This window comes from Bufo bufo, chromosome 4 (genome assembly GCF_905171765.1).
Source record: "Bufo bufo chromosome 4, aBufBuf1.1, whole genome shotgun sequence".
NCBI classification, from domain to species: Eukaryota; Metazoa; Chordata; class Amphibia; order Anura; family Bufonidae; genus Bufo; species Bufo bufo.
In genome coordinates, this window is record NC_053392.1 from 475,666,907 (window position 1) to 475,679,279 (window position 12,373).

The following is a 12,373-nucleotide window of genomic DNA, read 5'->3' on the forward strand; positions in this document are numbered from 1 at the left end:
CTATGACTGTTTGTTTGGAGGCGTTGCACCACTGAGCTGCAGTTTGACAAGGGAGCGCTGGATGTCCGTGTCTGAATGATCGACATGTAGGGGGCTATTAGGGTATGTGAGCTGTGCCGCCTGGCTTCTTCTCCATTTCCACCTTTAGACTTTGTTCTGCTCTCCCGAGAGGGAGCGGTCTCTAAACTAAACACGGTTATCTCTATATTTATATATATACAGATGACAGAAGTTTAAGGTGGATTTACACAGCCTGATATTCGGGGAGATTATCGGGAACGAATGTTCGTTCCCGACAATCTGCCGATCTAAATTTGCTGCCGATCACCCCATGAACGAGCGAAACGCTTGTTCGTGGGGTGATTTTGTCATTAGTGCAGGCACCACCAATCATCATTTCTGAACAGCAGATTGTGCTGTATAAACAGCAATCTGCCGCCCAGAAACAGTGCAGCTGTATAAGGGACAAGCGATCGCAATAGCGATGCCACGTCCACATACTGTGAAGGAAATCGCTGCATGTAAATGCTGCGGTCTCCTTCTTTGAACAAGCAGCTGACTGTAGGGAAGGAACGCTCCCAGACAATCGGCTGTTAGATCTGAGCGTGTAAAACTGCCTATAGAGACAACTGACTGCGAGACCCTAGATAAGAACTCGGCAGCTACAGTACGTGCTTTTTGGATCAGTAGAGGATGGTGTGGCAGGCAGATCTCTAACTTTCTCTATGGAAAGGATTCACATGCCCTAAAACCTTCCATAGACATATATGCAGCTGAGTAGACAGAAAGCTCTGGCGTATGCACTCCTGAGGTCCCGGCCACCCATGGAAAACAGCAAAGGTGATGGAAACTGTGCAATCGTGGCCACTGCTTCTGTATCGCAGTGGTGGCCATAACCATAGACTAGAAGTCCAGATATCTGAAAAAGGATTGACGATGGAAAATGTATTTATTAAGTTATTATTTATGCTATTTGGGATATAATTACAACTGATTCACAAGTTGGGAATACCCCTTTAACTTTGTCTACATGATAAGTGTCATTTGTTGAAGAGAGACAACCCCTTTAAGTCCTGGAAAACCCTTTTAAAAATGACAGCAGGACATTTGTACATGGGGTAATACACCATTAGTATAAGCCATAGCAAAAAAACAGTTTTTTGTTACAGATGGAAAGGCAATAGAGCTGGAAGTAGAAAGATCTGGAGTCAGTTTTGTACAGGGATGTAAAGTATGTCCAAGTAATGACAGAGGTCAACTAGGTGCTTTTACTATTCATTCTCTATTCACTGCCACCATATATGATACACGTATCATTTCAAAACCACTATAAGTTGATCATTAATCAGTATCTAGGGAAATACTATTACCGGCTGTGGAGACGACACTTTATCTTCTGTGGTTTCATTCTCTGCAGAATATTGAGTTTCAGCAATGCTCCCAGGTCTTGAGGAGGTCTTATTTTTCTGGCTTCCACCTGAACTAATTCTTCCTTTCTTTGTTCCACTTAACACCTGGCTTTTGCTTGCTATTAAATAGTAAATTACATAAGTAAATAGTAAGTACATACATCATGATAAAATAAGTCAAAACGCACATATGAAAGTAATCCACACCTTACTTCCTTGTTATTTTTTTCTAATACTTTGCTCTGTTAAAATTTCCCAAAAATCCCTTTTTGAAATCATTTCCTGCACTGATGTGTTTGTGATTTCCCACTGGTCTTTGTTTACACTGCAGCACATGACCGCAGTATTCAACCGAGGGCCACAATGGTGAGATAGACGTGACTTGACACATGACAGGACATGGAGGGGGAAAAGTTTTTTTTTAATTTAATTTATTTTTACTCTTTTTCTTTCTTTCTTTCTTTTTTTATGAATTGTTTCCCAAAAGGTCAAGCTGGGTGATAAAGGTTAGCTCCATGGGAGTTCCAGTCACCAATTCATCATCCTATGGATGGCTGTGGTAGGGAACAGTTAGGTGGTGTAATGGCCGATACGCAGTCAGGCCTCCGCTCATGACCTCATTTCTGCTAATCGGCAGCAGAGGATGGACAGGCATAGTTCTTAAAAGAGGCATCAATGCTGGTTACAGGTCAGAGGTTAAAGAGCCTGACTAAGCTCTTTAATCTCTGACCTGTATCCAGAATTGCTACAGCCTCTCTGGGTTAATGCTTCAAGTCCCCTGCCCAGCAACACTGAGAACATGTGCTACCGGACGCTCTCCCTATTCTAAAGTGTGATAGTATAATCCAGCCAAAAACTGTACCATGAAGACTATTATTTAGGGGTTGCACACATTGATCACTTATTACTACTCTCACTCCTGTACCTAGGAGGTTGGTCTAAAAACGACTTCAGTTTTAGGATCCCAGGGGCCCCTGCATCAAGCAAGGTGGATGGCAAAGGCAATATATGCTAGGGATCGACCGATTATCGGTTTTACTGATATTATCGGCCGATATTGAGGATTTTGATCGGTATCGGCATCTATTTTGCCGATATACCGATAACGTATTGGGAACACACAACGCGCTGCTCTCAGCGCTCTCTGTGTTACCTCAGCAGCACAGGGGAGAAGGAAGCAGTGTCTCCCTCCCCCTGTGCTGCTGCTGCCGCTGCCGCCAATGAGAGGAGAGAAGATAAGAGGAGGGGAGGGGCTGTGGCCACTGCGCCACCAATGAAGATAAGCCTTTCATTAATTCATATACAGAAGGCGGGAGCTGGCTGCAGAATCACATAGCCGGCTCCCGACCTCTATGACAAGTAGCTGCGATCTGCGGTACTTAACCACTTAGGTGCCGCGGATCGCAGCTACCGCTCATAGAGGTAGGGAGCCGGCTATGTGATTCTGCAGCCAGCTCCCGCCTCCTGTATATGAATTAATGAAAGACTTATCTTCATTGGTGGCGCAGTGCGCCCCCCCCCCCCAAGCCCCCCAGTATTAATCATTGGTGGCGCAGTGCGCCCCCCACCCCCATCCCAATCCCAATAGTAAAAACATTGGTGGCGCAGTGCGCCCCCCCCACCCAGTATTAATCATTGGTGGCAGTGGCCACAGGATCCTCTCTCCCCTCCGATCGGAGCTCCAGCAGTGTAAGCCTGGGGCTCCGATCGGTTACCATGGCAGCCATGACGCTACTGAAGCCCTGGCTGCCATGTTCAGCTCCATGCTGCTGTGTGCACAGAGCACAGAGCAGCAGGGACAGTGTGAGCTCCTATTCACCCTGATAGAGCTCTATCAGGGTGAATAGGACAAGGGTTCTAGTCCCTAAGGGTGCTAAAAGTTAGTAAAAAAAAACCCACAAAAATATTAAGTATAAATGAAAAAGATTTACAAAAAATAAATAAAAAATACACGTTAACAATAAACATATTAATTTTCAGCAGATTTGTGTAGGAATTTATTTTTTTTCTCAAAAATAAAAATACCCAGAATATCGGTATAAATTATTGGCTATCGGCCTGAAAGTTCACAAATTATCGGTATCGGTCCTAAAAAATCAATATCGGTCGATCCCTAATATATGCACTTAAAATTGTCCTCTTCACTAAACAGTTGAATATTCCTCAACGAGAACTGAAAGGAATGAAACGGGTTGCACATTTTGTCAGCCTCATATATGTTCGCTTTTTGCACGAGGCAATTGTAAGTCGATGGGCTCCAAAGAGCACTTACCCAGATGCAGATGTCAAAAAAGTGCTCTCACAGTTGCTAAGAGACACCTTTGGTATCTGTCAGAAACAAACGTAAGATTGGCTTTTTTTGACGAACGTATTACTCAGGCTGTTAAAGGGAACCTGTCACCGGGATTTTGTGTATAGAGCTGAGGACATAGGTTGCTAGATGGCCGCTATCACATCCGCAATACCCAGTCCCCATAGCTCTGTGTGCTTTTATTGTGTAAAAAAACCCGATTTGATACATATGCAAATTAACCTGAGATGAGTCCTGTCCCTGAGGTGAGTCCTGTCCCTGACTCATCTCAGAGACAGGACTCATCTCAGGTTAATTTGCATATGTATCAAATCGTTTTTTTTACACAATAAAAGCACACAGAGCTATAGGGACTGGGTATTGCGGATGTGCTAGCAGCCATCTAGCAACCCATGTCCTCAGCTCTATACACAAAATCCAGGTGACAGGTTCACTTTAAGGAAAATGTGACCAAAAATTTAGAAACCAAACCTGCAAAGAAAAAGTAAATGAAACGATTAAAGGGTAAAAACCTAGTTTTTGAAGGAAAAGACCTGAGCCATTTTGTTACTAATAAAACAAAGACGTTCTTTGAATAGTTTGGGATCCCCGACGTGACAGAATACTGCAGTGATTCTCTAAGAAGCCATGTGAACGCAAAACGAGGAATTGCTCTGATAAAAAAGCTTAAAGGGAACCTGTCACCTGCAAAACGCATATTAAACCGACCACAGTACCTTACAGTATCCCTCAGTGTGTTGCTAATCATGTTTTTCTTTCCTCTTTGTGTTTCTTCATACGCTGTTTTAATGTCGGTTGGCGCTGTCTCCGAGTCAGGCTTGAAGTCAAGGGGGCAGCGGCCTCCTTGCTTCAAGTAAAGCTAAGCCCGCCTCTTACCCCTCCTCTACAATTAGATGGACATGCTGCCGTGATCACACTCTTCTAGCGCATGCGCGGTACGCTGCCTGTTACAGAGTGACGGCCGGGAGCGTGCGCGATCGAATTGTCCGGCGCATCCGCAGTCAGCAAAATGCAGGCGGGTGAGTGAGGATTGCGCTGTAACAGGCAGCGTACCACGCATGCGCTAGAAGAGTGCGATCCCGGCTTCACGGCAGCATGTCCATCTAATTGTAGAGAGGAGGGGTAAGAGGCGGGCTTAGCTTTACTTGAAGCAAGGAGGCCGCTGCCCCCTTGACTTCAAGCCTGACTCGGAGACAGCGCCAACCGACATTAAAACAGCGTTTTTAACAAGTATGAAGAAACACAAAGAGGAAAGAAAAACATGATTAGCAACACACTGGTGGATACTGTAAGGCACTGTGGTTGGTTTAATATGCGTTTTGCAGGTGACAGGTTCCATTTAACGAATCGGTCAGGGACGAACAACAAAAACAATTCTTGATGAGGGTAGTCGAGCATCACAGAAAAGTCGTCACCAAGCTAACAAAAGAAGGGATTGCATCGTTCAAACTTGATTAATATAACACATGTTTTGCCTATCATACTACCTATTAATCTTAGTATCTAGCTTTATATTATTTTAAGGCCTTATGTACACGACCGTTGTGTGTTTTGCGGTCCGCAAATCACGATTGGCGTCTGTGTGCATTCCGAAATTTGTGGAACGGCACGGACAGCCATTAATATAACTGCCTATTCTTGTCTGCAAAACGCGGACAAGAATAGGACAGGTTATATTTTTATTGCGGACCACGGGACGGATGCGGACAGCACACGGAGTGCTGTCCGCATCTTTTGCGGCCCCATGAAGTGAATAGGTCCGCATCCGAGCCGCCAAAACTGCGGCTCGGATGCGGACCAAAACAACGGCCGTGTGCATGAGGCCTAAGTTTGTGATTTCTAGTTTTCCCAATAAAAGTAATTAACATTGAAAAATCATATTTTTTGCCTACTTTTACAAAACTGATCAAAGTGTGCAACCTCTAAATATGATCCAATCTTCTTGAAATTTGGCATATATATCTTTTACATCACTGAGACTTGGGGCGTAAGCTTTGTTCACTAGACTTCTGTCACATGCATCACTGCAATCAATGACTGACTTCAGCGTGAGGTGTTGTATGCCAATCGGTACGTGACTTAGCAATGATGTCTCAGAGTCCCATAAAGTGTGTCTGTCTGGACATAGTGAAGTCTTCGGTATTCCCTATCATTCTTAGCTTACCCTGGCTTAAGACACATAATTCACACTCTGCTTTGTTGTCCTGACTATAAGTCCAATCAGTCAAATGTAACATTGAATATTTAGAGATAATTCTGAATTTTTTCCCCTACTAATTGTATTTGGCATGTGAAGAACCTACACATAGCCATTAAATATGTAAAATATTGTACATTACAAGATGCGGTGCAAAAATACTCACAGTGAGCGCTTAAAGGTCTTTCATTCGGCATGAAGCAAAACGCAGGTATAAGTGCTTGACCTTTACCAGTAGCACTTACAACTTCTTCATCATTATCAAGGATCTGTATCTTGATGAATACATCTGACTTGGAGGTTTGCACTTGAATGGTTGCGACATGCTCTATTGCTGATTTTATGGTGTACCTTTGTCAAAAGAGCAGAACCAAGAGATCATCATGTCACAATGCTTCACAAGCAGAAAGACTGCTGACAGATTCTGACAAGAGATTTATGTTACTATAAAGAAACGGATGAATAAGTCACTTGCTTATTTTCTGCCTGTAGATAGAAGAGCGTGATAGTCCGACAGAGGTTGAAAGCTTTTTAGAATCAATATTTTAATATTTTCACTTTCATATTTTATTATATTACATTATATTGTGCTACAATATTTGCAAATGTATTAAAAAGTAAAAACTAAAATCTTGCATTGACAAAAGTATTCAGACTCTGTACTTAGTTGAAGCCCTTTTGGCAGTAATTACAGCTTCCAGTCTTCTTGGGTCTGATGCACACCTGGATTTGGGGATTTTCTGCCATTCTTCTGTGCGGATTATCTCAGGCTATGTCACGTTCAATGGTGATCGGCAGTGGACAGCCATTTTCAAGTCTCTCCAGAGATGTTCGATTGGGTTCAAGTCAGGGCTCTGGGTTGGCCACACAAGGACATTAAAGAGTTGTCTCCAAGACTCCAAACCACTGTTGTGTTGTCTTGGCTATGTGCTTAGGGTCATTGTCTTGTTGGAAGGTGAATCTTTAGCCCAGTCTGCGATTCAGAGCAGTCTGGATCAGGTTTTCATTAAAAATACAGCCAGGTCCATAAATATTGGGACATCGACACAATTCTAAAATTTTTGCCTCTATACACCACCACAATGTATTTGAAATGAAACGAACTAGATGCGCTTCAACTGCAGACTGTCAGCTTTAATTTGAGGGTGTTTACATCCAAATCAGGTGAACGGTGTAGTAATTACAACAGTTTGCATATGTGCCTCCCACTTGTTTAGAAACCTAAAGTAATGGGACAATTAGCTTCTCAGCTCATCCATGGCCAGGTGTGTGTTATTCCCTCATTATGCCAATTACAATGAGCAGAAAAAGGTCCAGAGTTAATTTCCAGTGTGCTATTTGCATTTGGAATCTGTTGCTGTCAACTCTCAAGATGAGATCCAAAGAGTTGTCACTATCAGTGAAGCAAGCCATCATTAGGCTGAAAAAACAAAACAAACCCATCAGAGAGATAGCATTAGGTGTGGCCAAAACAACTGTTTGGAACATTCTTGAAAAGAAGGAATGCACCGGTGAGCTCAGCAACACCAAAAGACCTGGAAGACCACAGAAAACAACTGTGGTGGATGACCAAAGAATTCTTTCCCGGGTGAAGAAAACACCCTTCACAACAGTTGGCCAGATCAAGAACACTCTCCAGGAGGTAGCTGTATGTGTGTCAAAGTCAACAATCAAGAGAAGACTTCACCAGAGTGAATACAGAGGGTTCACCACAAGATGTAAACCATTGGTGAGCCTCAAACACAGGAAGGCCAGATTAGCGATTACCAAACGACATCTAAAAAAGCCTTCACCGTTCTGGAACAACATACTATGGACAGATGAGACCAAGATCAACTTGTACCACAGTGATGGGAAGAGAAGAGTATGGAGAAGGAAAGGAACTGCTCATGATCCTAAGCATACCACCTCATCAGTGAAGCATGGTGGTGGTAGTGTCATGGCGTGGGCATGTATCGCTGCCAATGGAACTGGTTCTCTTGTCTTTATTGATAATGTAACTGCTGACAAAAGCAGCAGGATGAATTCTGAAGGGTTTCAGGCAATATTATCTGCTCATATTCAGCCAAATGCTTCTGAACTCATTGGACGGCGCTTCACAGTGCAGATGGACAATGACCCAAAGCATACTGCAAAACCAACCAAACAGTTTTTTAAGGGAAAGAAGTGGAATGTTATGCAATGGCCAAGTCAATCACCTGACCTGAATCCGATTGAGCATGCATTTCACTTTCTGAAGACAAAACTGAAGGGAAAATGCCCCAAGAACAAGCAGGAACTGAAGACAGTTGCAGTATAGGCCTGGCAGAGCATCACCAAGGATGAAACCCAGCGTTTGGTGATGTAACAATCCTACAGGCTCACCTGAGTCAGAGGACCGCTGGCTGGAGGTAGGAGTGGAGCCCAGTGGCAAGGACCGCAGGCAGGTAGTAGGTAGGGACAAGCAGAAGAGTAGTCGGTAGGCAGGCGGTGGGTCAGGGCAGGCGGCAGTAAGCGTGGTCAGACAATCCGGATGGCAACGGTGGTAGCAGTTCAGTAGGTAGGGACAAGCAGAAGAGTAGTCGGTAGGCAATTCCTGGTCAGCAGTGGACTTTCAGTAGTAGAAGAAGCAGCAGATGAGGAGAAGCTTGATCAAGGCTCAGGAGCTCAATAATCAGCAAGCTAGAGTGCAAGGGGCTGGACTTATATAGGGAAGTACCAGGTGTGGGGAATCAAGGGTGATGAGCAAGGCTTGGCAAGACTGAGGTTACATAATAGGTTTCAGGGAGTAATGTCCAGAGAGGACGGTAGCCTAGTAAGCAGGGCTACCGCCTGGGATGTGGCTGGTCACGGGTTCGAATCCCGACAGTACTCCCCCCCTTCCAAGGTGACCTCCGGGCACCGCAGGGGCAGGCTTCCACGTATGGCTTGAGGAGTGAGCAATGGAAGACAGGGTGCACCCTAATGGAGTCCGGAAGGTCGAGCCGGAACGTGACCTCGTTGATTTGTGCGGTGATCCGAAACGGACCCATGTATCTTTGGGCCAACTTTTTGGAGGGACCTTCAATCTGAGGTTCCTGGTGGACAGCCACACCTTGTCTCCCACATGGAAGCCCGGGGTGGGTTTGCGACGTCTGTCTGCTCCCTGTTTAAAACGCCTCTGGGCGAGCTGGAGGTTGTCTATAATGTTCTTTTTTGCCTCCTTTAGGGTTGTTAGGCGTTCGGCCACTGCTGGGAGGGTGGAGGCGACGGGCAGGTGGGGAATGAACACCGGGTGCGAGCCTGTGTTAGCAAAGAAGGGGCTGTGCTTGGTTGAGCTATGCTCAGCATTGTTGTAGGCGAACTCGGCCGTGGGGAGATGGTCAAGCCAGTCATCCTGCAGGTGGGAGCTGAAACAGCGTAGGTACTGCTCTAGGGTCTGATTAGTTCTCTCAGTCTGCCCGTTTGACTGAGGGTGGAAAGCGGAGGATAGGTTCACTTTAACCCCGAGCGCCAGGCAGAAGTTCTTCCAGAACTTTGAGGCAAATTATACGCCTCGGTCGGAGACCACGTCGTCCGGGATCCCATGCAGCCTGAAGACCTCTCTGAGAATTAGATCGGCCGTCTGTTTGGCGGTGGGTATGCCTTTGTAGGGGATGAAATGGGCCATCTTGGTGAGACGGTCGACCACGACCAGGATAGTGTTCATCCCTTTTGAAGGAGGAAGGTCTACCACAAAGTCCATGGAGATCGAGCCCCAGGGGCGGGAGGGAATAGGGAGGGGTTGTAACAGACCCACGGGGGAGGAACGAGGAGTCTTATTGCGGGCACAGACCGCGCACGAGGAGATGTACCTCTTGATGTCCTCCTTGTATGTTGGCCACCAGAAGGAGCGGGAGAGAAGCTCCTGGGTCTTTCTTGTGCCAAAATGGCCGGCCAGCTTGGAGTCATGGTTGAGTTTGAGCACTTCGAGCCGTGCGATTTCTGGTACATATAGTTGTAGGTCCTGATGAAACCAATGACCGTTCTTAAACGTAAGGCTGACATTCCCTGTGGGGTGGGCGAGGAAGGGGTCATTTTCATATCCTTCTTTGATTGTGCCCAGGAGTTCTTTAGAGTAGGTGGCCCCTACGACCCTTCTCTCGGGTAAGATGTTATTTTGGCCCTTGTTACTCTGTGAGGGCTCGGAAAACATTCTGGAGAGGGCGTCAGCCTTGCCGTTTTTTGATCCAGGGCGATAGGTGATGAGATAGTTGAAGCGGGAAAAGAATAGGCTCCATCTGGCCTGTCTGGCTGAGAGTCTCTTAGCGCTGCGGATGAACTCGAGGTTCTTGTGGTCAGTTAGTACGATTATGGGGTTGGTGGCTCCCTCCAGCAGGTGTCTCCACTCGGAGAAGGCATCCTTGATCGCCAGTAGTTCTTTGTTCCCGATGTCATAGTTCTTCTCGGAGGGGGACATCTGGCGGGAGAAATATGCGCACGGGTGTAATAGCATCCTCTCCCCTGTCCGTTGTGACAAAACTGCCCCCACCGCAGAGTCTGATGCATCCACTTCGACTGTAAATGGGAGCTCGGGGTTCGGGTGGATTAGGATTGGGGCAGAAGTGAAAAGGAGTTTCAACTTGGTGAAGGCCTCCTGGGCCTCAGGTGTCCAGGAGAAGGGGACTGCCTTCTTGGTGAGTTGGGTGATTGGTGCTATGACCTTGGAGAAGTTCCGGATAAACTTCCGATAGAAGTTGGCGAAGCCAATGAATCTTTGTATCTCCTTCTCGTTTTTCGGAACGGGCCAGTTCATCACAGCTTGGACCTTCCCCGGGTCCATACTTAGGCCCTCTGGGGAGATGATGTATCCGAGGAACTGAGTGGTGGTTCGCTCAAACTCGCATTTCTCTAGCTTGATATAGAGAGAGTTCTGTCTGAGTCTCTGCAGTACCCTGCGGACGTGTTCGCGGTGCTGCTCGAGGTCTTCAGAGAAGATCAAGATGTCGTCCAGGTAAACGACTACAAACAGATCCAGCATGTCCCTGAGGACGTCGTTAATGAAGTGCTGGAAGGTGGCGGGAGCATTGCAGAGTCCGAAAGGCATGACCAGGTACTCGAAATGACCATAACGTGTCCGGAAGGCGGTCTTCCATTCGTCCCCAGGGCGGATTCGGACGAGGTTGTAGGCCCCTCGAAGGTCGAGTTTGGTGAAGATCTTCGCTTCCCGGAGTCTCTCAAGGAGTTCGGAAATCAGTGGGAGCGGGTACCGGTTCTGTCTGAGTCTCTGCAGTACCCTGCGGACGTGTTCGCGGTGCTGCTCGAGGTCTTCAGAGAAGATCAAGATGTCGTCCAGGTAAACGACTACAAACAGATCCAGCATGTCCCTGAGGACGTCGTTAATGAAGTGCTGGAAGGTGGTGGGAGCATTGCAGAGTCCGAAAGGCATGACCAGGTACTCGAAATGACCATAACATGTCCGGAAGGCGGTCTTCCATTCGTCCCCAGGGCGGATTCGGACGAGGTTGTAGGCCCCTCGAAGGTCGAGTTTGGTGAAGATCTTCGCTTCCCGGAGTCTCTCAAGGAGTTCGGAAATCAGTGGGAGCGGGTACCGGTTTTTTACGGTTATGTCATTAAGCTTTCTGTAGTCTATGCAGGGACGCAAGGAGGAGTCTTTTTTCTCTACGAAGAAAAAGGAGGCTCCCGCGGGGGAGGTGGAGGGCCGGATGAACCCCTTCCTCAGGTCCTCGTCCAGGTACTCTTTCAGAGCCTTGAGTTCAGGCTCTGAGAGGGAGTAGATACTGCCAAAGGGTATTTCGGCCCCGGGCAACAGTTCTATAGGGCAGTCGTAGGGTCGGTGTGGTGGCAGCTTGTCTGCGTTTTTCTTGTCGCAGACATCCTGGAACTTGCGGTATTGAGGGGATAGCAGATCCTTGACGGATAGTTTTGAGATGGTGGTGTCTTCGGGTGGAAGGACGGGTTTGTGGGAGCAATTTAGCGTGCAGAACTCGGATGGGAATCGTATGCAGCGGGTTTCCCAGTCCACCGAGGGGTTGTGGGTGGCCAACCATGGGATGCCCAAGATCACTGGGAACTTCGGGGAGGCGATCAGAGAGAAGTGGATCTTTTCACGGTGATCTGGTTCTATGAGGAGTTGTAGTTCGGTGGTCTCGTGAGTGGCCGGCCCCGAGGAGAGTGGGGATCCGTCGACGGTTTCCAGGTCAACGGGGGCTGCCTTGATTGTCAGTGGAATGTTCTTTTCGCGGGCGAAGGTTAGGTCCATGAAGTTGCCTCCCGCCCCGGAGTCTATCATCGCTGAACAGGGGAGTTGTCGCCCCTCAATGTCGATGAGGATGGGGACGATGAAGTGGGATCCATGAGCCGCCTTGTTTTTATTTTCAAGGGCTGCTGGTGTCACGGAACCATGAACCAGACGTACAACAAGAGATAAGTGAAAATAAGAAGGCTTTATTGGAAATAAAGCTGTAAAGCAAAAGTCCAAACGAATGGTGAAACCGA

General features: G+C 46.9%; 1 protein-coding gene across 4 annotated transcripts in view; it reads right to left on the reverse strand.

Annotated features, from left to right (window-relative positions):
• ADGB (androglobin) overlaps positions 1-12,373 on the reverse strand; it is a 339,135-nt gene that overhangs the window by 70,323 nt on the left and 256,439 nt on the right. For all 4 annotated transcript variants that reach the window (XM_040427354.1, XM_040427353.1, XM_040427352.1 and 1 more), the window contains exons 27-28: positions 6,084-6,268; positions 1,371-1,528 (exon numbers count right to left, since the gene is read on the reverse strand). In XM_040427354.1, coding sequence (XP_040283288.1) covers positions 1,371-1,528; positions 6,084-6,268 — 343 coding nt within the window. The remainder of the gene's footprint in view (positions 1-1,370; positions 1,529-6,083; positions 6,269-12,373) is intronic.